The sequence below is a fragment of the Sparus aurata genome, chromosome 7 (assembly GCF_900880675.1).
Source record: "Sparus aurata chromosome 7, fSpaAur1.1, whole genome shotgun sequence".
NCBI classification, from domain to species: domain Eukaryota; kingdom Metazoa; phylum Chordata; class Actinopteri; order Spariformes; family Sparidae; genus Sparus; species Sparus aurata.
In genome coordinates, this window is record NC_044193.1 from 6,668,109 (window position 1) to 6,693,957 (window position 25,849).

General features: G+C 41.7%; 2 protein-coding genes across 2 annotated transcripts in view; one reads left to right on the plus strand and one right to left on the minus strand.

The window, feature by feature from the left end:
* LOC115585609 (formin-like protein 13) overlaps window positions 1-16,475 on the plus strand; it is a 41,330-nt gene extending 24,855 nt beyond the window's left edge. Inside the window, exons 13-17 of the mRNA XM_030424114.1 lie at window positions 3,431-3,560; window positions 3,701-3,733; window positions 4,119-4,216; window positions 6,169-6,252; window positions 14,761-16,475. Of these exons, the coding sequence (XP_030279974.1) occupies window positions 3,431-3,560; window positions 3,701-3,733; window positions 4,119-4,216; window positions 6,169-6,252; window positions 14,761-14,862 (447 nt within the window). The 3' untranslated portion in view covers window positions 14,863-16,475. The remainder of the gene's footprint in view (window positions 1-3,430; window positions 3,561-3,700; window positions 3,734-4,118; window positions 4,217-6,168; window positions 6,253-14,760) is intronic.
* The window catches only part of LOC115585614 (tripartite motif-containing protein 16), a 155,903-nt gene that overhangs the window by 62,456 nt on the left and 67,598 nt on the right, over window positions 1-25,849 (minus strand). The window contains exon 4 of the mRNA XM_030424127.1: window positions 25,157-25,194. The gene's annotated coding sequence lies outside the window, so the exon portion shown is untranslated. The remainder of the gene's footprint in view (window positions 1-25,156; window positions 25,195-25,849) is intronic.

The window sequence follows — 25,849 nt, forward strand, 5'->3', positions numbered from 1 at the left end:
AGGTTCTGCTCAGATCCTTGACGCGGTCCTCCTGACAGGTGTGATGGCGTCGCTACCTGCCGTCACAGGAGGAATTTAAACTTCGCACAAAAAGCGTGGCCACTCGTGGGTGAATCTCTTAGAAATGAACATCATTAAGTGCAGTCAGTCGGAGCAAAACGTCTGAGCCTGTTTTCTGGTTTATTTAAAAGGAACGCTTTGACCTTTTAGGCAATACACTTCTGGCCAAGAGTTGGATGAGAGGATTAATACCTTTCTCGTATTTTAACGTCCCCTCAAAAGCAACTTCAGGAACCTACAGACACGTTAAAAACACAATGAAACAGCGGCAGCTAAAGATGATCTGTAGCAGCCATCATCAGTGTCATGACAGTCCGGGGAGACATGTAAAGTGCATGAAAATGAGTAGCAAACTGCACATCCTGTATGTATCCATTTATTTCACCTCCCTTTGTCAATATACAGTATTTCCCTCGACTCCTTTAGGTCAAGTCAAGTCATCAAGCAACTGGAATCAGTGAGGTGTTGTTGGCGGTATATATCTGTCGAGGAGCAGGAGCTACCCTTCAAGGCCTTGGCACACCAAGTCCGCTTCTTTCTGTACGTTTTTTTAAGCCCATCATTGGATAAAAAACGAGGCCAGACAGAGTCATCAAACAGTGAAGGGGAGAATAAAGGAAAAGACAATCGCCTACTAGGTCCATCCAATCCTGAAAACAAGGCAAGAGCGGGGAGAGTTTCAACCTGCTGTAAAACGGAGCTGGGGATTTATCCCGGTCATTGCCAGGTGTTTTTCAGGATGTCAGCGGTCCAATCTGATAGGCTAGGAACTATACCTGAACCACACATTGACGCTATAAAAAACTTCACCAATTTCTCCAAACACAGTTGATCCTGAAGGTCTAGTTAGGGAGTACAGACACAGAACATCAGGGTGTATTCATTTTCAAACGTGCAGCGGACTCGGTGTGCAAAGGCCTTTAGTGTCTCTGCCGTAAATTGGCTCATGAAATAGATGTGCAAAGCATTTTTCTTTCCTGAGTACGGACTTCATACGTCGTATACATAGAATCATGAAATTATTTGCCTTTCACCTTTAGTTACTGTACATATTTGATCCGGCGTCGGGTTCCATGGTGATCCACCGGCAGGGGTGGGACGACGGTAGCGGTAACGCACCTCTAAATTGGTAAGAAGAGGGTGACAAGACAACACGGAGGAGCAGCGAAATTGGTGTGGCACATAATCCTCGTCAAACCCCAGCGTGTTGTTTTCACACCTCGTCTTTTTGTACAGAGTCAAACAAGATCCAGCGTGTTAATGAGCGCGCTTTAGAGTTGATTCTGTTTCTCTCTGACGGAGCCGGGCCAGCTGCTTCTCCCCGTTTCTGGTCTTTTGTTCTCACCGAAGCTGCTGGACGTAGCTTCACATTTTCCATGTGAACAGAGCGTGGTGGCATCCAACTCTCGAATAGGAAGCGAATAAGCATGTTCCCTAAAAATGTTAGAAACTATCCCTTTAAATGCCCAGCAGCCGTTGGATGTATTGTTTTAAGTGTTGTCTGAGGTTCGTGCGAGTATTTTCTTCCCTTTCCCTGAATTTAGTTTGAACCACTCCTCTGTCTACTGGGAGGGTTTTAAGGGGCAGTGTGCTCTCGGCACCGAAGTAAAACGTCCTCTGCTCCGTTAATGAAGCCGAGGCCTCGCTCTCCCCTCAGAGGTGTTTCCAGGTCTAATTGAGAGGAGTAAACTGTTGCAGCTTCAGACAGACTCTCATCAAATTAATAGCCGGCTGCTCCCAAGAAAAAATTATCGAATTTGTCTCAGTTTTTGATTCTTGCTTTTTTTTTTTCCCCCCTCGCGCCCGCATCAATACTTGGTGCATGTCTTGCGTATACGTACGATCCTGAGAGACGGCCGCGGCCTTAAATTGGTAAACAACCTAACCTAGAAAAAGACCGTGAGAGTTTATCACTGGATGAGAGAGAGGTCCTTCTCGCATGTCAATTATAAAGCGCAACATGGCTTGAATTGTAAAGTCCTAATTACCCTTTAATACAAATTAAAGCACAGATACTGCTGCTGTAAAAAAAATCAGGACGAAAAAGATATCAGCTGCCACTCAAATTAATCTGTTTTTAACAGAATCCAACAATTTACAAATCAGACAGTAATCTATTAATAATATGAACCACCCGAACTGTGAATAGAGAAGTATTTTAACTAATTTCTGTGTGAAAAAACACTGAGATAATTATAGACATTTAGTGTAGAATTGGCACCAGAAGCAAAAAAAAGGGGCAAGTAGAAAATGCAGAGGGCGAAAAAAAGAGGAGCTGGTCCGCAAGAGAGCACTTCAATCACTGATAACACAACATTTCTTCGCTGATTTATATTTTGTAGTTATCAAATGAATTGCAAATAACTACTACTGACTCCAGTTGTGTTGCGACCGACTAATAGTGTAATAAAATCCTCTGAACTGTATCGGAGTAGAAGTATAAAGAAGCAGAAAATGGAAATACTTCAAGTAGAAGCAGTACAAGTCAAGTTATCAAGTTAAAATGTTACTTTGGTAAAGGTGACAGTCACCAGTGTGAATAGTACTCGAGTAGAAGTCTTGTATCTGATATTAAATCGACTTTAAGAATCAAAAGTAAAAGCAAATTGTACATATATTTACGCGCAAGTATGTGCATGTATAAACTGTCAATGGGTCGACCGATTATTGGATCAGATATTCAACTTTCATCGGACAATCAGATTCAGTTTTTTAATTAAAATCTCATCGCTTTGTTGCAGATGCAGCTGTGAAGTCTTTTCTTCTCACCGGCACAAAACACAGCAGGCACCAAACCTAACGAGCTAGCTAATAGAAACTGCGAACAGGCTGCAGTCTGCAACAATCTCAATAATTCAACGTGATGTAAAAACAATGATACGTGATGTAAAATTGCAGAAAAAAAGACTGAACGACTCTGTGTACTTCCATTTAGTTTAACATAAAATCCGGCATTCATGTTTGAAATGACAATTTTCAAGGTTAAGAATACATTTCAAAAGAAATTTCACCTGCAAGTTACACTTCAAGTAGTGGAAAATGGAAATGCCTTAAAAAACACAACACATACACACAGTTAACAAGCTGTTCTACACGTAGTTTAGAGGTTACATTGGTATTCACGCTCGCAGAAAAGGCTTTCAAATAAGAATCCCAAGGTTGACAATATAAATAGGCGACCCAAGAGGATGCAGAAACATTCTATGCATTATCTCTCTTTGGCCTTCAGCTAGCACAACACACATCTGTCTTGTTTCCTTTATGTCTTGCTCTTAAGTCCTTGAGCCGTGTGGCAGGAGACTACAGGGTAGTGGCCCCCTTTTGTCATACCTCTGGTTTTTTTTTCTCCATCTTTTCTCTCCGTCCACAGCTCTCCCAGTTACGTGGGAGGGACAGAAAGTTCACCTTGCTCCATGCCCTTGTGGAGCAGATCATGTTGCATGAACCGTGCCTGGCCGCTTTTACCGAGGAGCTGGCAGAATTTGAAACTGTCCCTGGAGGTATTTGCTAATCAAGATTTGATCAAAGCTGTAAAAAAAAAAAAAAAAAATCTGTGTGGTGCCGTTTGGTTGTGGTCTGCTAAGTGAAACGTGCATTTTCTGTGTGAGTCACTTCTTTTTTACCTCTGTTTCTTGGATAGCGTCCATCAAAGGCCTGACCGCAGAAGTGGACGGTGAGTAGATCGCATTTTACTACCGCGTCCAACGACTTTGCTGAGACCGCTGTAATACTGACCCCACTCTTTCGCGCCAACGCCAGTTATTCGAGAGGGGAAGTGCGATAATAACATTTACTAGATCCTTCTGTGATCGCAGTGTCAGTGTACTCTGTTAAAAAACACCCTGATCTCATTGTCTAGGGAACATACGGGCTCAATCCAATAAATTGTCTGTGCGATGACTTACAAGCAGTTGCCACAAGCACAAATACCGCAGATCACCGCGATCACACAGGAGACAGCCTCCGATTTAAAGCAGCTATTTGCTTCAGTGGTCAAATGTGATGGATGGTAATCAAGGTGTGTGTGTTTGTGTGTGTGTGTGTGTGTGCTGTTTCAGTGCTGAAGAATGATCTGCAGAAAGTCATTCAGTACAGAAAAACATCCAAGAAGAGAAATGCCGGCGTTCAACACCAGAACTTCTCCAAAGACCTGAAGGTGAGCTGGTGAATCCTCCTCGTTTGTTATTTATTTATGCGTTCATTTAAAAAGGAGCGACGCGACTTCTTGTAAACACTCACAGTATCGACTGCGCTCATTGTTTCCTGCACAAGTGGATCTGCTAACTATCCGTTTCGTGGTCTTTTCTCTTCTTTCATTGGCGCACACCGTTGCCCTTCATGAAGCATCGTGTAAACAAATGCATTCTTCGGATATGCTCGGGTAATGTCCTCTGAGCAGCATCCACGTTCTTGCAGCAATATTTTTCACACCCTTCAGTCCCTGTGAGCCCTCCTGTCTGGGACTGACACAATCTTCACACCACTTTCATTCACACGGGCCTCATATATATTGATAACGCACTCTTAACAATGTTGAAAGGACCGCTGACGTCCATTGAGGAAAACTATCCTTAAATCTTCTTAAAACCAGCGCCCGCTCCATCAAATTGTACTCTCTCATAGATACCAACCACCTAAATACTCCCGATATTTTTTTAATCAAGATCCATGTCTTATTCCCTGAGAAATTAACGACAATATTGGAAAAAAGCCTTATCTTGCTAGGTAAAAGGAATTTGAGAAAAAGTTCCTGCCTCTGTCCATTTATCTGGATGTGCTCCAAAAGTTGATGGGGTCCATTCTGGGCCGAGACCCTTCCTCCATCCAGGTTTGGTGGAAATCTGTTAGTCTGGTAGTTTCTGTGTTATCCTGCTGACAAACCAACAAACCAACAAACCAGCAAGCAGACACGGGTGAAAACATAACCTCATGGTGGAGGTAATTATAGAAAAGCCATGTGGTGCGAGTCAGTATTTTATCCTCATGATCTCTGATGTGAAGACTGGCACTCTGGTGACTGAATGTGAAAATGAAAAACTGAGGGGCTGAAGTTAGGGAGCGTCTCTAAAGTGGATGCAATTTGCTGTAATACCAAAGACGTCCACTGGGTGTTGAAGGCGAGTTTCCCGTAAAAAAAATTGTCACACAGCTAGTAACACAGCAGTGGTTGGTCGGCCAGAGAGAGTAGGCGGCTCACCCGTGACATGACAGTTTTGTTTGTCCGGTTCTCTGCTAGCGACGGGAGTAAACGGCTAAAGTTACTGTTGACGGTCATGAACGAACGAACAAAGAAAAGACCGATAACAGTGGGCGATTAAACTTTACGGAACAGGTGCAAATAGCTTTCATGTGGTGTTGTTACGGAGGCGTGGCAAAGCATCCAACTGACAACTGACACTGGATCTACGGGAAGCAGTGAGGTCCAAAAACACACCAATATGCCACTTTAAAATCGGATTATTACGCAAATAAACGGTCAATAAACACTGTGTAGTACCTATAAACATTATTTCAACGGCCATTATGAGGTTCCATCTTATGTTTATCAGCCTTTACGGTTGCTTAACAAAAGATTAATAGTATGTAAATGTATATAAAAATGTGCTTTATTAATGATGTTATTATAAAGGTTGACCCCGGGCCTTCTTCTATTTTAAACACAGCCTCCAGTTTACCTTTAGCCCGGTGCACTTCTGTATGTTTACAACCTCCGTTGTGTTCCGGCCCCGACCGCGACCCAAAACTTGATTGGTGGAAGTCAGAGTTAGAGAGTTTATTGGCAGGAAATTAAAAAATAAATCCCAAAATGTCAAACTACTCCTTTAAATTACTCCTACAGCAGACTCCACAAATAATTCAAAAGCAGCTGTAGCATACAAATGAGCGTGCAAGTGTTTTTTTTATTGCACTCAACTACAGTTCAGAACTTCCCTTTTATTCTAAACTTTACGCTGTTTTTTTCTATCCACTATATAAAGTGTGCGCTGGTCCTTCAGGAGGCTCTGCGGAGTTTAACCCCTCAGCGACAACAGTGGAGTTAAATGACTGAACAAACTCAACAGGAGCTCCTTGTGCTCTCTCTCTTATCTCTCTCCCTCTATCCCCCAGATGACAATTGAGAAATACAACACGGATCTCTCGGCATTGACGAAGACGTGTGAGGAGATGAAGAAACTCTACTCTGTCACGCTGGTAATCCTTGAGTTATTATTTCAATATCTCTTTTGTACAGCCTCAGAGATAGATCGTCCTCAGCCCTCAGTAGCGTATAGATGGCCCCTCTTCAATTATTTGTCATCGTATCTCCCCACCCTGCGCCGGGTGAGAACATATAATTCAAAGTGAGAAGTCCCCAAGGTTACATCCCTTTTTTTTTTTTAACACAAGGACATAGTGCATCTTACATATAGTGTGTGTGGCCGCGGCTTCTGCACCATTTAACGGGCGAGCGTAGCCGATTTGCAGCTTTGAGAGATGCCTGCTGATCTTTTTTTTTTTTTTTTTTTGGAGGATTTGGTGAGCAATTGCCGCCGTCTGCTGTCGCCAGAGAGTATGAAAGACAAGTTCATCCTGACCCCTTGATGTGCGATCTCACATCAGTGAATGAATGGACGGTCTAGACATGATTGAAAACGAGGAGCAGGAGGAGAAAGCCATGTCGTCTTTGTAAAACAGCTACGTAATAACACTAAGGACGCATACAGGGGAAGTTCTTGAGTAGAAAAAGCAGTCGGAGGAAGCTTTTTGTTGTACTTGACAGCTCATCTTTAAATATATGGCTCCTCATTCATACTTGAGCTATTTATGATTTAAGCTCTCGCCGCTGTTGACTGGACTCTGGGACCAAAATGATGATATTGTTTAATGAGTCAGAGAATCGCCTTCAGCGTCAGATCTCTCATACAGAAAAGTCCTCCGTCTCACATATCATCAGATTTATTGGCGCTACTGGTCCCTGTGTATTCTTTTATAGCATCGTCTATAAAGGGGACGTTTTCTTTGCTCGCTAACCTGGTTAGATTAGGTTTATAGAACTCAAGCCCACTTTTGACATCTTAACAGGTGCTACATCTTTTTTTTTCCCCTTATAGACTCCCCACCGAAAAAAACAATCAATACAAAAGTAGTGCTTATTTTTTCTCGCCCATCCCATATCTCTATGGACGATCCATCATCGGAGTGTGAGTCCACCTCACCCTTCCCTCTGTGTTTCGGCGCTGAGATATTACAGTGCTGAGCTATGAGCTTTAGGCCTGGTAGGGAATTGTGTTATATTAGACCCTCAATTAGATTCCTTTTTTTTTTCTTTTCCACAACTTGCACACAAGTGAGCAAAAAAGGGAGGCTGGGGGATAATGTGCTGTAAAGTGAGCACCACGGAAACAAGAAAGGAAATTGTTCTAATGCTCAATCTGTTCTCTAACAGTCTGTATTTACATCTCTTCTTTTGATAAGAGAAATCTACAGGATGTAATGATTTCACAAGTAAAGGAAAAGGGCAACATGTTGGTTAAAAACTGCTGATTTCTTGCGCAAAGTAAGATGAGAAATGAGAAAACTGACACTCACACACGTCTGTACGGTTAAAATGAAGCCAGTAGCTGGTTAGCTTAGCATAAAGACTGGAAACGGGGGGAAACGGCTAGCCTGGGCGACATCTGGGTAAGAAAGCACTTTGTTCTTCTTCGTCTTCTTCCTGAAGTCAAATGTACGACTTTATTTCCTGTTCAGCAAGGAAGAACGTTGGACACTCACACATGTCTGTACGGTTAAACTGAAGACGTAGCTGGTTAGCTTAGCTTAGCTTAGCATAAAGACTGGAAAGAGGGGGAAACGGCTAGCTTGGGCGACACCTCGGCAAGAAAGCAAATTCTTCCTCTTCGCCTTCTTCTTAAAGTCAAGAGCATAACTTTATTTCCTGTCCAACAAGGAAGAACGACATCACGTTTCCTGATGTCGTTCTTCCTTGTTGGACAGGAAGTAAAGTTACAGTCCAGTTAGACAAAGGTTGTTTGTTAATTTACAGCCAAATGTAATTGCATACTACACATTTTGAAAAATGTACAGTTAAAATATTGAGAGAACTGCAGCATTGTTATTTTTGTGTGAAGTTTTAGAACTCATTAAAGAAGAATGTTTAAATCAAAAGCTTATTTTTACTCAGAGCAACTGAGAAATCAATAACAAGATGAGACCATATTTGTTATGTAAATTATATCATTTGTAGATATGGAAAAGCTAAATTACTTCGGGGAGCGTCTTTCCCCCGGACAGGTTTATTTTTAATTTTTCAGCTTATTTTTGGTGAAACAACTGCATCATTTCTCACACATTTGCGTGGTCATACTGTACATTCTGGCAGCACATTCAATTATTTCTGACTGTTAAGATGAATAACCCCAAATGTTATTGAAAATGTGTCGGGTGGTGTAGCAGCTGTGACCTTTTTCGGAGTTAAAACAATTTGACCTTTAACTGTAGCGTCGCCTTCAGGCCTGGGGATTATTTTTAATGACCAGGAATCATCCCTGTGTGTTTTTATCAAAGTGGGACCAGTGGAATCAATACATATTTATATATACATATTTATATTTTAGACTTCAATAATTAGCTTTGAAGTGGTTTTTTTTTTTGGTAGCATCCCTATCTGTGCCCTCTTCAGTATTTTCAAACATAACAAATTTAGTCAGAATCAAAGAAGAAGGATTTTTACAGATGCCCAGTCCTGAGTCTCCAGATCCACCTGCTCCCCTGATTCCACTGCATGTGGGACCCCGATCTGTTACTGTGTGCATGAAACCCCCTCTGCACATGCAACAAACCCCTTTCTGGAGGCATTGGAAAAACATGATTGAGACCGACCGTGCTGTGTTGCTGTGCATGGAAGCAGCAGGTTGCGGAGAAGGCATCATATTTAGCCCCAGCCTGCCGCGGGGGAGGAGAATTCATAACGATGTCCTCGAATAGCCAACATGCTAATTTATTATACATAGAAGGGGCTCATTAAATTTTTGGTGGGTTGATTTTTGGAGAGGCCGTTTTATTTATTTTATTTTTTTCTTGTTCCTCTGGAGGCAGGATTTCAAAAAAAAAGTGTTAAACAGAAGGAGACGTTTTATGTAACGTGCCTCGCTGTAACATATCCGAAAACTAAAAAGTCAAACGCCTCGTCAGAACGCTAACAGCTGACAGCTAAGACACGCGGCCACAAGTTTCTCTTCAACACATACATTTAGTTAGGAAGACGCGATATAACATGATCGATTCCACCTCTGCTCTGCAAGATAAACTGCTTTTAATCCTGCATTTCAAGCAAAGAGCTTAAACCTGCAGTTCAGAGATGATGCAAATGCTTCTGCTGGGCGCTCTGAACATTTCAGTGTCTAATCTTGTAACTTTTTGTTGTATCTATAATGGTAGCAGGTGTTTTTTTGTTTCTTGGCTTTGGTAACACTTTTCACTATTTAGCATTTATAAATAATATATGGTTCATGTAGACTGTTTATGCACCAGCCTTGCCTCCAATATAAGGAGGTGTAAATGCTGATAAAGACATTAAAAGGGCGATTAGACATTAACATTACAAGTTGAAAACATTGCAAATTCATATTAGAGTGAAGAGGAACAGTTACTGTGTGTCAAAGTAGTTTATGTTCCAGAGATATCTACTGGTGTTAGCCCGTCCTGTCTCTGAATACCACTTTGTACTGCAAAAGATGGGAGTCTGATAGCCGATAGAGTCGATAGGTGTAGTTTCAGCTGGGAGATATAAAAACGGTGAGTTCTCTATGAGTTTCTCTGTCTTGTACTGAACTAAAATGAGCTTAATTGCCTTGTTAGCTCATCATGAAACAGACTCTATTCAAACGCGACATTAACGTAATAAAACTCTCCAAAACAGTCTAGATTTCCTGTTTGAAATAAATCCTCAATTCACCGAAGAAGACTAAAGATTCACAACGAGACGAGTTTAACTTGCACCGACGCGACTGGATGAGACGATGCATCATCTCAATTGCAGCGTCTCTTCGCCGCTGGCTTTTTTCTTTTTTTTTTTTTTTACAGCTGAATATAACTTGCAGCGCCTTAAAATATGAATGAGCGCAGTCATAGCGAGTTGCTTGCTACAGTCGCATTTACTAGCAATGATGAAAAGGCGGAAACGAGGCGTGTGTGTCTCGAAGCGAATGTGTGCGAGGGAAAGAGAAAGAGCAGTGGAGAGGTGCAGAGTGGCTGCGAATGAGAGCGGAGGAAAAGAAATAGAGTTGCCAATTAGGTAGTAGGCGCTACTTACATCGATTACATGCATTATGCTCTTAAACCAAACACCAGCGACCTGACAGGCTGAGTCGCAGGCAACACCACCAGCAGGCGCGAGTCGAGCTGCAACATGTCGGTTCACATTGCTGCAACTTCTCCCCTGCGATGTGCTAAGTCGAACTGGGCTGAGGTTGAGTTGCATGCAGACTCCAGTCAGCTAATAGGGCCGAGTAGCTCCACGGCTAGCTGAGGCGCATGCTAACGGCAGATAGAAGCTTCCGCCAAAGCATAGCAAGTACGGTACAGTGAGCACTGTATACTTTTGGAGCTACTTTTGAAATTCAGGCCATTTCTAACAAATTATACTACATGTACGATTTTACGAAACCATTAAAAACGCCCCAAATTATCGACAGAATGTGAATAAATAGCGATTTGATTTTATGACGCCTCTGGATTGTGTTCCAGCGATAGCCTTGGCCCATATTAGTCCAAAGCTCCTCCACTAGCGATGTGAGCACTAACACTTCCTTAGCTCCCGATCTGAACCACTAGCTGCACGGCTAACTGAGCTAACTAGCTCATGGTAGCTACCGTTAGCAGTAGTTAGCTTTTACTCTGGTGAAATATCGCCTCCTGTTTGTCTTGAGTGTGAACTGGTGGCCAATTCTTACACATTGCACCTTTAAATGTTTATAATGTATAGTGTTTACATATAGTGGTGTAATTATAACCATATATTTTAAATACTTTATATCGTTGTCGTTGGGGGATTCTGATCACCAGTTGTGCATTTTGACGTCGAGCGTGGAGATAAAGGAGCATCTGAAACGCTGATGGACAGAACCAGGCCCCCCCTTCATTCTCCTTCAGCCATTTTGAAGCGCAGCTGTGGATTTTTGTTGACTTCACTCGGCATGTGTTTGTAAAAATGCATGCAAATATTTAACATGCACAGAAAAAAAGAACCATGCTGATCAACCAAGAGGCTTTGCACAAGCTTCCGTCACTCAAACCGAGTGCAACGAGAACTCTAGAGCCTCGACTGGCTGGTAACATCGGACATTCCAGGCAGATATTTGGGGGAAAGAATGCAAATGGGCCTGATTTGCACATCTGATGCGAGAGTGTAATATATTATAGAGCGAACAGGTGTTAATAATCCGATGACATCCCCGTCTCGCTTTCAGGGACTCTTTGAGAACAGACACCTTACAGCTGGGTAAACCTTTGAGAAGGACACACCAACACAAACACACTCGCTGTCAGCAATGACAAACTGAGGCTTTGAACGCACTAACAGACTTTTTACTTACAATACAGCAGGTGTCACCCTGCCAGTGTAATCTCTTATAGACTCGACAAGTGATTACTTGTTATCACTTAATCCCTTTGTACATATTAGATTGATTAAAGTAAGTCACTTCTGAATAATACCCACAAGCGTTTTCAGTCAATTGTGCCTGTTTATTTTCATCAGTTTGCAAACGGTTATCATCTCCTGGGTTCTGTTTTAAAGGTCAAGTGTGTAGGATTTATCATAGTTCTGTTTTAATTAGCATAATAACCTGAATATAAGAATAATTGTGCTTTTGATTAACCTAGAAAGAGCCTTCTTTATCTAAAGAGGGAGTGGAATCTGCCATGTTGCACCACCATGTAGACTGTAGAGAGGGAATTTCCTGTTTACAGCTTCCATTGAGGGGACGGGTGAGACGAGGGGTGTTCAGTTGGTTGCAAACTGGAACCTCACTACAAGATGACAGTAAATCCTACGCACTAGACCTTTAATCCTGCAGCGGGAGATCATGGCTCACATGATCCTTTTTAAATGGATCTAAACATCACAATGGCAGCAGCATTCATCCTCTCTGCAGCAGACTTAAGTCTTCAGCCATGGGAGGGGAGCAGAGAGTTGATGGCTGTCAGAGATAGTAGCTTTCAGCACAGTGTATGTTGTAGTTGTTAGCATATTTATTATGAAGATACTCAATGAAATAACACGACAAAAAGCGAAAATATCAAAGTAGGCGCTGGAGGAAAACTGGATTTCAATTGCAGATGAAACTATCAAAATCTTTGTACTCAAAAACTAAAATATGTACATAATTCAAATAAGTTGCAGAGTGATATGAAAATACAAAAATACCAATGTGGGCGCTGGTGGATCTTTTCCATCGCAGTGTTCAATCAAGGTGTGTTTTTTATTCAGCGGGAATTTGTTTGTGTTGTCTTCCATTTATTCATCTTTTTTTTTTAAATAAGCAGATTTCTTTGCTGCATGTTCAGAAGTAGATTGTTAATATTGGTGGAAAAGGTTCTGCTTTTTTAGAGAAAGCTCTCAGGTCCAAACAGGAACAAGGCCTCTGCTGCGGAGAGCTTATCTCACCTTTACAAAACACATTTATGTATATTAAATCTTAATTAAATCCATTAAATACCAAAAACACATGGAATAAATGTGGAGGAAGTTTTGGGTGGTAGAAGCAAGAATGTGTTGTACACCTGCATCCATGTGGTCGGGTTTAATAAGTCATCTTTCTGTTGAGCTGAGCCGAAACATCATCATGAAGAGACATTTGGCTGATTTGATTAGGCCCATTGAAACTCAGAACCTTGAAACTGTAGTTGTGCGACTCTGTCATTGACCACTGACAATATTTCTGCCCCCGGAAAATCAGCTGCTGTTTCCATGAATATTACACAAAAGAATAATTTGATTTTACTAAACCTATTCATTTTCTTGTTAAGAGTCGGATGAGAAGATTTTCTATCACTCTCGCACCTAAATGGTAAATATGAACCCACATCCAGATAGCTTAGCTTAGCATAAAGACGGGAATCTGGCAAAAACAGCTAGCCTGGTTGTGTCCAAAGGTAACAAAACCTTACTTTTAGCACCTCTACAGCTCACTAACTAACACATAATATATAATTTAAATAATTTATTTTACGTGCCAAACTATTTCTTGACAGGGAACAGTGAAATCCTGGGGTTTCTGCTGGCTGAGCTAACAGTTTGATAGCTCCAGCAACGTAGTTAAGTAGTAAAGTCAAATCAAAAGTAAAGAAAGCAAACAGGGGTGAGATGAGAGAAGATAATCACCCACATTAAATTCAGTCTGTGGCCAACAAATGCATGTAAAGCTAACGTCTATGTGTTGGGGGGACTTCCTCTATTTTGGAAGCAAACAAGCATCTATCCCAAAATGTCAAACTATTCCTTTAAAACGTTTTTCTTTAAGTGAATCTAATACTGGACTTAATTAACATGGCTGTTTAAGATTTAACACACTGTTTTAAAAGTTGACTTTACTTTGAAAAAGTCAGGAAACTAATTACCTCAGAATTATTACATGTAAAGTAGACAACTGAATTTAAGTTTAACGAGCTTAAAAGTTTTAACAACATGTATTTAATTGTCTACTTGACTTGAGGTAATTGGTGAAGTCACGCGGTCAGATGTTACAGTGTAGATAAACAGGGTCAAATGTTTAATTAAGAGATATCACCATGGAACGTCTCCAGTTGATTGACTTACATTAAGACAATTATAATTTGCATTACAAGTTATCTGAAGATGTTATGTTTAAACATTCAAATGACGCATTATCTAATTAAAAACGGACTAATTTTGCATTCACAGAGTAGAAATCTGAAAAATGGTTAAAGCAAAGTTCAAAATTCTTGTTTCGTTTTGACATTTATCACTCCAATAATCAGAAAATAATGTAGCTCAAGCCAGTGTCAGTTAAATAAATGTCCAAAATCAGAAATCTGAACTAAATTAAACACTGAAATTGGGGGTTTTAACATTTTCCTCCAGCTACTCTGAAAGAAGACACACTACTGAGGCAAAAGGAGCCCCAAATCTCCACTTCATATCATTAGTGAACACATCCTGAAGAGTTCAAGGAAGCGGCTCGCTTTGACTGCTGCGAGATCGATAGTAGTTCTCCAGAGAATATGGACGTATAGCTAGAATGTTTAAATCTCTTTAGTGAGAAGTAAAGAAAATGAAGAGCGAGCTACAGCGGCACAGAGCCTGAACTTCAACCTGCACCGTCAGCGGCATGCAATCATTCAATTACAACGCTTAACCACTGCGACCCCTTCTTATAAAGCTTGACTCGAGAATTACAAACATTTATATGCCAGGTGACCCTTCACCACCACCGCGGTATAAGTATTAATTCAGCAGTCTGTCTAAGTAGACTGAAGGAATGAAGCGCATGCTGAGAAAGTATATGAGGTGATTATATCAGAAGTCTGTCGTTAAGAAGAATGTGAATGACCTCGGCAGCAGCTCGCTAATGAAAGTGAATGCAGCTGTTAATTGTGAGATGTGTTCCAGGTCCCAGGAAGTATAATTGCTGTGGGGCTGAAGTTTCTGATTCACGAGCGGCTCATCCTGTTTTTTATTTCTTCCCTCTTGTCAAGGTTAAATTCGGAGAGGCGGCGGATCAGGACTCTCAGGAGCTCTTTGGGCTCATCTGTCAGTTCATCCACGACTTCAAGAGGGCCCACACTGAAATGATATGAGGCACAGGGCGCATATTGGTACCCGGTGATACTGCAGCTGTGCTTATGAAACAAACCGAACTGATCCTACACTCTTTGTCAGAGTTCGGGAAGATTAAAGGGTAGGTTCACCCAAAAATGAAACTCAGGCCCCCCTCGTGCTGACGGACAGTGAGGTCTTTTTTTAGTCCTCAAAACATTTGTGGAGCTTCACAGCCTTACAGCCTTCACAGCCTTACAGCTTGTCCGGCATTACCTTAATCTCCAGAATTCCCAATATCCCAAACTGATTAGAAACAATGGGATTTACACCCTCTGTGCACAGTCGAGCTTGTTCAACTACTTCACATTGAAGCCGTTAGCTTAGCAGCGAGCACATCCTCATACAGAACAGGTTGTCACCGTCTCCCCAAACAACATGACCGTCGCAGTGTGACAGCGATACATACCGGACCTTGATGTACAGTCCCAGTCCGGTTTGGTTTAGGCAAGAAAACTACTCGGTTAGGTTTAGAAAAAACAGCACAACACAACGGTACGCCTACCTACGTTACCTTTACGTTATCTACGTGACGTAACTTTACTAAGCTAGGACATTAAAAACAATTCAGTGCTGATGTCAGGAACAGCCATCTCCTTAATCAAAGTCCTGTGCTCGACCATCCCCAACTTCAGACTATTTCTCTATTTATTTTGCCCATTCTCAGTCGCAACGCCACAGCCGCCTGGGTCAGATGCTTCAAAGTTTGATGTTGTAGAGACCCCGGGTAATGGACTTGGCACCTCGTTGTGACCAAGAGTCAAGATTGATTTTCATTTCTGTAAAGTTAGTCAGTTTACATACGAATATAACCGAACAGATGTAACGTACGAGATCAGTCCAATACAAGACTGAATGAGGTTATTTTAACCCAAAGTAGGATATTTTCCTAACCCCAACTGAAACAAGGCCATTTAATAAAGTTTATAGCAGGCAAACAGTCATATTGGTCATAAAGTGCCAACTGTTCGTCAGCTGGCTTTAAATGAAGAACAAGAGAAATATAGGTCATAATAAGCTGCTTTCCTCTTTCACCTATATGCTGTTTTTTCTGATGAGGACAGGCTCTCAGCAGCTGCAGTGATTTCGGTTTAGAAAAGGTAGAAAACAACGACTTCTCAATCAAGTTGGGATCTCTGGGCTTCTGGAGACTTGTACCACGCCCAATCTAAAGAGTGTTTTTTCAGTCCTAATCAACTTCAGCTCAAGCGCCAGCAGTGTTTTTTTGGACCATGACACTTGACCTGACTTTCCATCAGCATGAGGTTGAGCAGATAATGACCACATTTTCATCTTTGGGTGTACTTATCCTTTCAGATACAAAAAATATGTAATTTTAAAAGGCAGCATTTTATGTTGGAGAGAGTCAAATGTTGTGTGGATTTATATTTTCAGTGACTGTATTTTTCTCCTGCCTTGTTGTACAGATATTTTATTTCCTAACAGTTATTGGATGTGATTCATTGTACAGACATACAGTGTGAAATGTAAAGTGATGCACCTGGAGCACAGGACGACAATGGCAGCAGAAACCAATTCTGTGAATAAAAAAACTGATCCTCGTGGCATCTTTTCATGTCAGAGGTTGTTGTGATTTGTGTCTACTCCATGACTCCTGGATGCTTGTTTAAAGATGAATCGGTAATGAAGGATTTGAAAGCTCTCGGTCGTAAGAAACACTCGGATGCTGAAGTGTGCAGCTAATACCCACGGCTCGGCGCTGGCAGAGGAACAGAGGAGACATCACTTCAGAGGCCAGCTGAGGCTGGAGTGTCTGATTATTTCGAACACGCAATCCTGCTGTGGGTCGGGGACGTTTCCTCCCCCCCTGCTCTCCACGACGAGCTCCAAGGTCGCCTCTGATTAAGGACCACATCTGCAGTGTGGCAATGACATGATGAAAAGCAGAGAATTCCCCTTCAAAAAGGTTAAAAAGGTATTCTTAGCAGTGGTTAGCGCTGATTCATGTGGTAAACAGGCCGTGTGTGTGCCTGACATTTTAATCAGTTGACAGCAACAACGTGATCCGTAGACATAACTGTGAACTGAAGTAGGATAATGAACGAGACCTCACGCCGAGCAGGACAAGTCGCACTTTCACATCTTTGTTAAAAGAGAAAAACACTCGTTTTAATTAAAACTTTGCATCTGCAAACTTGTTTCATTAGCAGGAAAAGTGCAAAACCCATTCATTATCTTTTTTCCCCCACCGAGCTTTGTCTTTGTATTATTTTTTCAACTTTCCAATTTGTCAAAATTGTAGCTGGGTGGTTCATTAAAGGGACGACGCAGAGTCTTTGTGCCGCTTTTGAAATTAACAAGAGGTTTCGGTGTCTCTTACTTTGTGATTCACTTTTTAAGAGACACAGACAAATCGAAGCGTTTATTTTCCCATCTTTGCGCGACACAGTCTGAAGTGCGACATTTTTCTTGCCAAGAGAATGAGACCTCGGTTCGTCTGGGCTCTGTTGTGCACTTCTTTACAGCTGGTAAGACAGATAAGACGTTTTAACTTAAACGTCTCTCAATTTACGTTTTTCTTTCCACATGTCAGGATATTTCCATTCAATTTTGGGTGAATTTTCCAAGCTATGACAATGTTTCCGACCCATTTCAGACTGACAGTGACACCCTCGAATCTGCCAGGCTTACAAGTATTTGCAACACCAGTGGGATGGTTTCCTCCAAGTGCCCCAGTGAGAAAGTTCATTGAAAAACAGCCGCAGCAGGAGGCTCCGACTGTGAACAACATTTCGGAAACAAAGATTCATATTTCCAGTATCTGCAGTACGAACTGCTGGGAGTGCTTACATATCGGCCCCTAGTGGTCTTAAATGCTGCCTCTATTGCCTCTTTTTTTATTATTGCTGCACACCAACTTCTCCGAGCTGCCTCATTGTTTCACGTTATGAACAAAAATAATCATGATGTCCAAGTACATTTACTCCAAACACAGGAAGGTATATACACCGTACTCGATACTGGACTACATTTGTTTCACTGCTTTAACAGAAGCAGAAAAACTAAATGTCAAACCATGTTCTTTGAGTAAAACTTATGGACCCCTGTGAATCGGAAGGTACGAAGGAAAAACACCAAGTGCCGACAAAATCAGGACACAAACTCACACCGATCACCTCATTTACAATCCAGACTGGATCTTCATAACAATGTTTTGGTAGAGAGAGCTTCATCAGATTGTAGTCAGGTCATAACCCGACGAAGGTCTTTGTACCACGTTATTAAAATCAATTCTTGATTGCGAGAGAGGTGAACAGCGTGCAGCGTGAGCTTCTCCTCATTCTTCAAATGATGCTGACCTGTAATGTTTGTGATTAACTGAAGGATCGAGCGTTGCTTCATGTGTTGAGAAAATTCTCAGACTCCTTATCCGCGTAACCTATTTCAGAAAAATCCCTCCTGGGATTCGCAAAAGTCGAGAACAGGCTTTTTTTTTACTGGACCCGACCGCAGGAGACGGCGGGCGGGCACAGGTTTGCAGAATGCTTATTCCAAATAAACCACGGGAACGGATTGTCTGAACAGCGGGATCGGACAAACACACCGGAACAGCAGGAAGGGGAAAACACAACAGGACGACTCGACCGAGACCGAAGTAATGACTGGACTTCAATGAGGGGATGAGATGCAGGTGGTGGAGGAACACAGGTGAGGGGGACGAGCAGTGGAGAGAGCAGGGCAGGAGCTGAAGAACTATGGGAAGAGGGCTAATGAGGCTGACGCAGGGCAGGTGGAGGGAGAGCAGTCCGTTAGTACTTCTGTCCACGGAAAAGATCCGAGAACTCCTTCCTCTACTGTTGACACAGTTTTCCTCCCTGTGGGGATTACTGACGGCTTATCTCGTCTTATCTTATAATGTGCACAGGTGTTACCAACAACATTAACAATGTTTTATTCAAGTTTCGCAGGCAGGCAGCTGTGGCCGTGTGACATCGAGCCTGCGTGAACAAAAGCAAGGAAACCAAAAACTGAAGCAGCTAAAACGCCATTTCATTGTCCACACCGCCGCTTTTCTGACTGTGAAACGTCAAGTCATCGTCAGTGAAAAGATGCATTGTTCGGGTGACAGGGTTACAGCTCCCGGCCCACTCTGCGTGATTGCAGGGTGAGTTTATGTAAATCCAATTTAGAATAGACGCACGCTGAAATGCAAATGTGTGAATGTATACGTGCAAGCTCGTTCCGAGAGGAATACTGCTTAATTGACAGCTGAGGGATTTAAACAAATTCACATTTAATCAGGGCGCGCGCGTTTCAACAGCATCGATGTTCCTGCCTATTAATTTAAAGCTGCTCAGATCAAATCTGTTGACAAAGGATTCAGTGACTACTGTGATGTCTGCTCGTCGTCGACCCGCAGGGAATCATCGACAGACACCGCAGCTCACCTCGGCTCTGCAGATTGTGTTCCCGCTTTTGTTTTACAGTCAGCAGCTTTTTCAGCGTTTTGGTTCAGTCTCGCCGCTCTTGTCAACCCCCGTTTTCCAGCGGCACGCGGCAAATAAGCTCTGTTAAATCCCCCCGTATGGTACCTGCACGGCACCGAACAACAAACGGAATGAACACGGAGGAGCTTTAAAAATTAAGATAACTTGAGGGGGACTGACTCTATAAATGAGAGGGAATATTGGACTTTCAGATGGATTAATCAGAACGGCAGAAACTCGCCTCCAAATGAATACTAATCCAGCCACATGTCCGCTGCTTATTCAGAGAACTAGGCTAACTTTTTTGCCGTATCAACTTTGATATAAGATACGTAAATATGTTACATGTCTGCATTGAAATCTCTAAAAAACGACAGGGCCAGAGAAATCCACAAACAGTGTATTTAGTTGAGTGTAGAGAGTAAAAACGTTCAAACCCCAAGTCTTCCAAGACCATTCAACGTCAGATTTAATGGTGTGTTCACAACCGGAAAAGCACATGTTTGCCTCGTATTACTTGTTAAAGATTGACAGCGGGATGGTTTGTGTGTTTTTTGAGTGTTTAATCACCCCAAACAACCAGACTGATATTATTGTGCATCAGCCGTAAACTTGTGAGCAGTGGAGACGCAAGTTTGTACGAGTCTGTATGTTTGAATTCAAGTCAATCTCTCATTAAACTCAACACTTGACTTGTTTCTTTCTCTCCTCTCTGTAACTTTACCTTCATGTTGTAAAGTTCATTTCCCTTCCAGCTCCAGTCAGAAGTCAACGCTACAGAACATAAACACCTGACAGTCGCTTTCGCCGATGGCTGCTGCAGTCAGGTTGATAAACAGGAGTGAAGATAAACCAACGCTTTGTTCCCATATTAAAAAGTAATCCAAGTGCTCTCCTGCCATTGGTCAACAGCTCCAGATCAGAGCAGGATCTGATGTGACTCGGGTGTTTATTCCTCCAGCAGGTCTGGCTCTGCACCCCACTCTCTCATCCACAGCTGGTCGACTCTGATCAGCTGAGCAGTCAAGATTGTTTTTTTTCTCTTTTGTTTGAGAAGCACGTGAAATTACGTATTGTGCGTTTGAGTGGTGTTAATGTGTCAATACTGTGTTTACAGCTTGTCTGCACTGCGGGCCAAGAAATCTAGACAAATACACTTTACTGCCGATTCCAGCTCGTTAAATCTTTTCTCAGACAAAATATTGAAATATGACTGTGACAGATAGCAGCTGCCTCTGCCGGTGACTGGCAGCTCGTATCTCCGGTTGCCTCTGGCCTATTGCCTACTTCGTTGCATTGAAAAAGCACCACTTTGGATGTATGTTTAATTAGTGTAAAAAGTATATACAATGACTTCGTACGAAAAAAAAAAAAGCCTGTGCCTTTTTGAAGATTACCAGAGCCGCTCATTATGTGCGACAGGCCTGTCCGCCATGATCAGTGTGTTATACGCAGAGTACATACTCTCCTTTTTGACTACTAATTAAATTCCTCAGAGACTTGTTCTTTTTTTATCAAGACCCAGTGACGGGTGTGAGGTTATTTTCTTCCTTTTTTATTTGTCCCGTTCAGATGATAAAACGAGTCCCCTATAGAATTAATTTGCCTTAAAAGGAAGTAATTGCTGGAGGGAGCAGGTAAAATATTAATGCGATTCGTGTGCTATCTGATGTCGTCTCACCGCGATGGCGGGTTTGGCAGCGACAGAAATTGCGGTACACACACACACACACACACAAACTGATGAAAGGATTTTTTTTGCTTAAACTGGTTTTCTAGTTATATAATGATTGAACTTCAACTCAGCCTGACACGGTGACACGAGTGCTCGAGATAATGTTTGTATGTTTCACGGTGAAGCAGTTTTCAGTTACCAAGGTCCTCCAAGAAGACAAAGATTGCGACGGTATTACCTCAAAATGAAAGTTCTTCCACCGCATTTCAAATCCTGGAATAATTATTCAATGAAAATAACAAGTTGCTGAGAATAAGACGAAAGGCTGCGAGTCTCTTGACCTTCGAGGTCGTGGTTGCGGAGCTTGACAGTTCCTTCAATGCGCCTCGAGCAAAAAATGAACAAGCGCTTATAAATTATATACATTTTAAGAATCCAACCCACGTTTTATATTAATCAGGAGCTTCATTCATGACACTATAATTTTGGAGTTCTACTGAAAGAGAACACTCCACTACTCTGATCAGTCACAATCTCATGTTAGTGCAGAGCGTCAGATGGGAATAACAAACGCAGCCCGTACTCTACTTTGCTTCTGAAGCTAAAAGGAAACAGAAACTGGCTGTCAGGTGAATTTTTCTTCTGAAATGCAGCCGCATAGAAGAAAAAAGTTGTTATAATGGAAATAAAGAGAAGTATGCTGCTTGAGAGAAATATATTTATTACCGTCTACCTCTAACTTTGTATTGATGCTATTGACTCAATCAGTGATCATCAAAAATAAATGTTTTTAAAGAAAAGTTTCGTATGTATTGAGACATCAACCCAGTTGCCAGGATATGATGTTAGCAGTTACATTTCTGCAAACCGCAGTTACATCCAAACTTGTACGTGTCACGTACCGTAACGAAATTCGTACGGAACGTGCCAGACGTCCACCACAGTGGGAGGTGGAGGGGATGGTGCTGGAGTTACAGGCTGCCAAACAGGTGACTGCAGTTCCAGTCTGAGTTTCAACATTTGTAAATGTGACACCACAAGATATTTTTTTTTGGTGAGGAGAGCTTGGGATGATTTATCTGTGGGCCTGAAACTGGATCTTCTTTCACTGGAAGTCAGAACATCTGCAGTCGTGTTTGTAGTGACACATCTGGATTTTTTTTGATGAGGCTTCTGGACATTTCCAGCTGTGCTTGCTGTGACTAAAACCGGTATTTTAAGCTGAAACATGATATTTTCCAAACCTTAACCCAGTTGGTTTTCTAAAAATGTATTATTCTGGGGAAATTTAGGGAAACTGTTTTCCCTACATTGCCGTCTTCACAGGTTGGTACATTAAATTTGTATTTCTGGGATCATCTTTAAATCTGCATAATATTACCTGACACTCCTACACTGTAAAAATGATTACTGTAATTTGACAGTAAAGCTCTTTTATAAATTATTTTTTAATTATTTCAAAGAAGTAAAGATGAAATTCACAGTAATATTCTGTGTTTCTACATTAACCCAGACACCGTTTACAGAGAAAATACATTATGATTCTGTAATAAGCATCTGTAGTTTTTATAAATGTACAGATTTACCGTAAATTCATAGTAATTTTTCAGCAATACTATGTTTTCACATTGACCTAACCATATTTTGCATGTAAGCATGTTTACCTTGTAAAACGACAGTATTTGTATTGCCTAATTACAATATTTCCTTGTAATGTACCATTTTCTTTACGTCGTATTGTAATATTCCAAATAATTACCCATCAGGCACTGCAAAAGCATGGCTCCAGTACTTTACTGTGAGAGCTAAATGTGAAAACCTGCTGTTTGCTATCAGTGAAGGATTATTTGGATAATCAGACGACCTCGCGCATCACCAGCTGAAGTTTCCTCAGCACAGGAACATTGGGTCAGACAGGCAGCCCTTCAAATGAAAGTTACATTTTTTCCCCTGATACATTTCCAAAAGAGTTTTCTTGGCACATTACAAGCCATCGCCTCTCATCCCTGAAAACTCCATTGCCATGGAAACATATTGACACGCACATTAGGCACGAAAAACCATTTGTCAGAGCTGGGTGATGACACACATCTCACAAAATGGCAGCTATTCAGGGTTGTCGTTGTGATACTCTCAGATTGTCTTCCATTTACAGATGGATCGGCGCCCAAAACAACACAGCCCTGTGATAATTGGAGTCAGTTCGGTACAATTTTGCATTCGAGGATCAGAAGAAATCCATTCCAGAGAGCGAACAGTCATTCATTTGTGTCATTCAAGAAGTTAAAGGAATGTATCAGATATCCAATAGACGGAGAAACAGTGCGACACATTTATTTTGTGATTTAAATTCCTGTTGAGCGGAGCTGGCAGCGACTCTGGTTACATAAACACGGCTCTGATTTCACCGATTTCCATTTTTTTTTTCCCAGTGCGGACCACCACCTGTAATCTGCTGATGACAAGCTCTACTTGACTGCTCGCTACGTCCTGTTTTCAAACATTTAATCTGTCAAACACTTCTCAGCGCTTCGTGTGTTGGCACAGGCTGATTCGTGTCAGGGTTCAGGTCCATTTACTTGTTAGGCTGTTTAAAATTCTAGCGTTTCAGCGCTCTCAGCAGTGTGACCTAATGATTTGTTGTTGTTCAGCCACAGAGATCAAAAAGGGCTGAATTCATGAGGGTGAATTTAATGGGAATGGAAGCGAATCCCCATCCATGTATGTGGATTTGTTTTCGGATCCAGGTTTATTTTAATGTAATTGCACATACAAGACTTTACAAATCCAATAATTCAAACATGTTTCTGAGGTCTGTCTGTTTCTGTTTTTTTTACAAACCCCATTCAGCATTCAGCGTTATGGTAAAACCTTTGCACTGCCTTGAATATTTTAACTTGTGAGTCTGTTCAGTCGCAAAAAAAAAGAAGAGTCCTCTCTTACCCTCGCTCTTACCCCGCAACACAATTTATTCATTAAATGTAGGGTCCCTCTGGACCTTCCTCAAGATATTTCAAACAATTCTTACAACAATGATCTCAAATGGAAGACTCTGCGCTCATTCATTGTGCTCGGGTGAGGGTCAGTTCCTCCTGCGGGAGCGTCTCTCAGTGAGTATCTGTGACGCGAGTGTTCAATCCGTCACATTACACCGTAAGAAAACGGCCACACGGCAGAAGAGTCTATCCACAGAAATTACACAACCTTTGAATAAAAACATCGGCTTTACAACTTCTATACGTCATCGAAATGATGTAAAATATATAAATGGGTTGTATCTTGAGTGTGTCATACGTATCCCAACAAACAGAGCACGACACGCCGTTGGATCTCATCATTCGCTCCTTTAGGGGGATAAAGTTAGCAAAGTAAAACATCCAGTATGCTTCTATTAGCAGTTTTCCCAGCATGCATTGTTTGACGGTTCACCTGTGTTCCAAGAGCCAATCAGACCCTGCGTATTTAAAGGATCATTGACAAATAAGTGAATGTCTCTTTCGCGTTTGGGTCCTTTTTCCGTTAAACATTACAACACAACTATAAAAGTTGATCTCTTTTGAATCACTACAAAATTCATTCAACTTGTCTTCTTAAATGCATTCAAATGATTTTTTAAAGGCAGCAAACGCACAATTTTAACTGTTTTTATCTAGTTTCTGTTACCTTACACAGGTTGTAATTATTCACAGGTGGGTTTAAAACTGAATGTGTTCAAAACTCATGAAGAAGTCGATGTGGAAGGTTGTTAGAAATAGTAGTTTGTAGTAACTCAACTTTTTTCTTAACTCAAGGTCCACTTGTTAGATTTCTTCTTGCGGCCTTCATCAACAACAAATATTTCTAGGTACCCGAGGAGTTACAACTGTTGACAAAAATCTTCAAGAAAAATCACTTTGTGTCCTTAAAACTACATCAAGTGTCTTGTACATTGTTTATTAAAACCTTTAAAGTATTCTAAGGTTTATTTGTCACATCAAAAAGCAACGTGTGCTGTGAGAAGTGATGTGGATGAGCTAAATGACCGGCGTGGAAAATGAGAGCGAAGGATATGATTTCAAGATAATATCATTTTAAACATTATCTAAAAACACTTGTGAGTGTGAACGGCTGTTTGTACCTACGCGTCAGCCCTGTGATGAAGTGGCGACTTACCCAGGGTGCACCCCTCCGATCGGCTCCAGCCCGTGACCCTGAAAAGGATGGAGGAGTGACAGTTGTCGACGCTGCGATAATCATCAATCAATCTTTATTTGTACAGCGCCAAGTCACGACCAAAGAACTCCTTTTCTACACGTTTGTACGTTCAGCTGATGTGTTGTGCTTTGACTAAAATGATATAACTTAAATGGATTTGCATTAATTTATTGGAAGGGAACAGAACTCTTAAAATCTGTCTATCCATCTATCCATCCATCCATCTGCTCTGTGAAGCTGCAGCGGCGCTCTGCGGGTTAAACTGTGCCGGTGCCAGCTCGCGTCGCACTTTGTAAGTCAGAAGAAGGACGTTAAAATTGATCTGCTGCTTTGTGGGGAGCCCGTGGTGACACAAGGACGGAGTGGTGTGCACTCGTCTCTAATCTCTTGTCAATACTCTCACCAGGACACTTTGGAATGACTTGTTGATTTATGGCTGCAGGAGGTGACAAAACAAGTGCAGATCACAGCCGCTGATGCTGCGCGATATATAAATGCATCAAACCCAAGATCCACTGTCTTCTTGATCCTTCCTTACATGATCGGGGAGGTGATCGCTTTGATTACTGTAATGCCTGTGAAGTTAGACTAGAAGCACAGACTTCAGACATGACACCATATAGAGACTAAAGGTCCCATCTCTGACTTTCT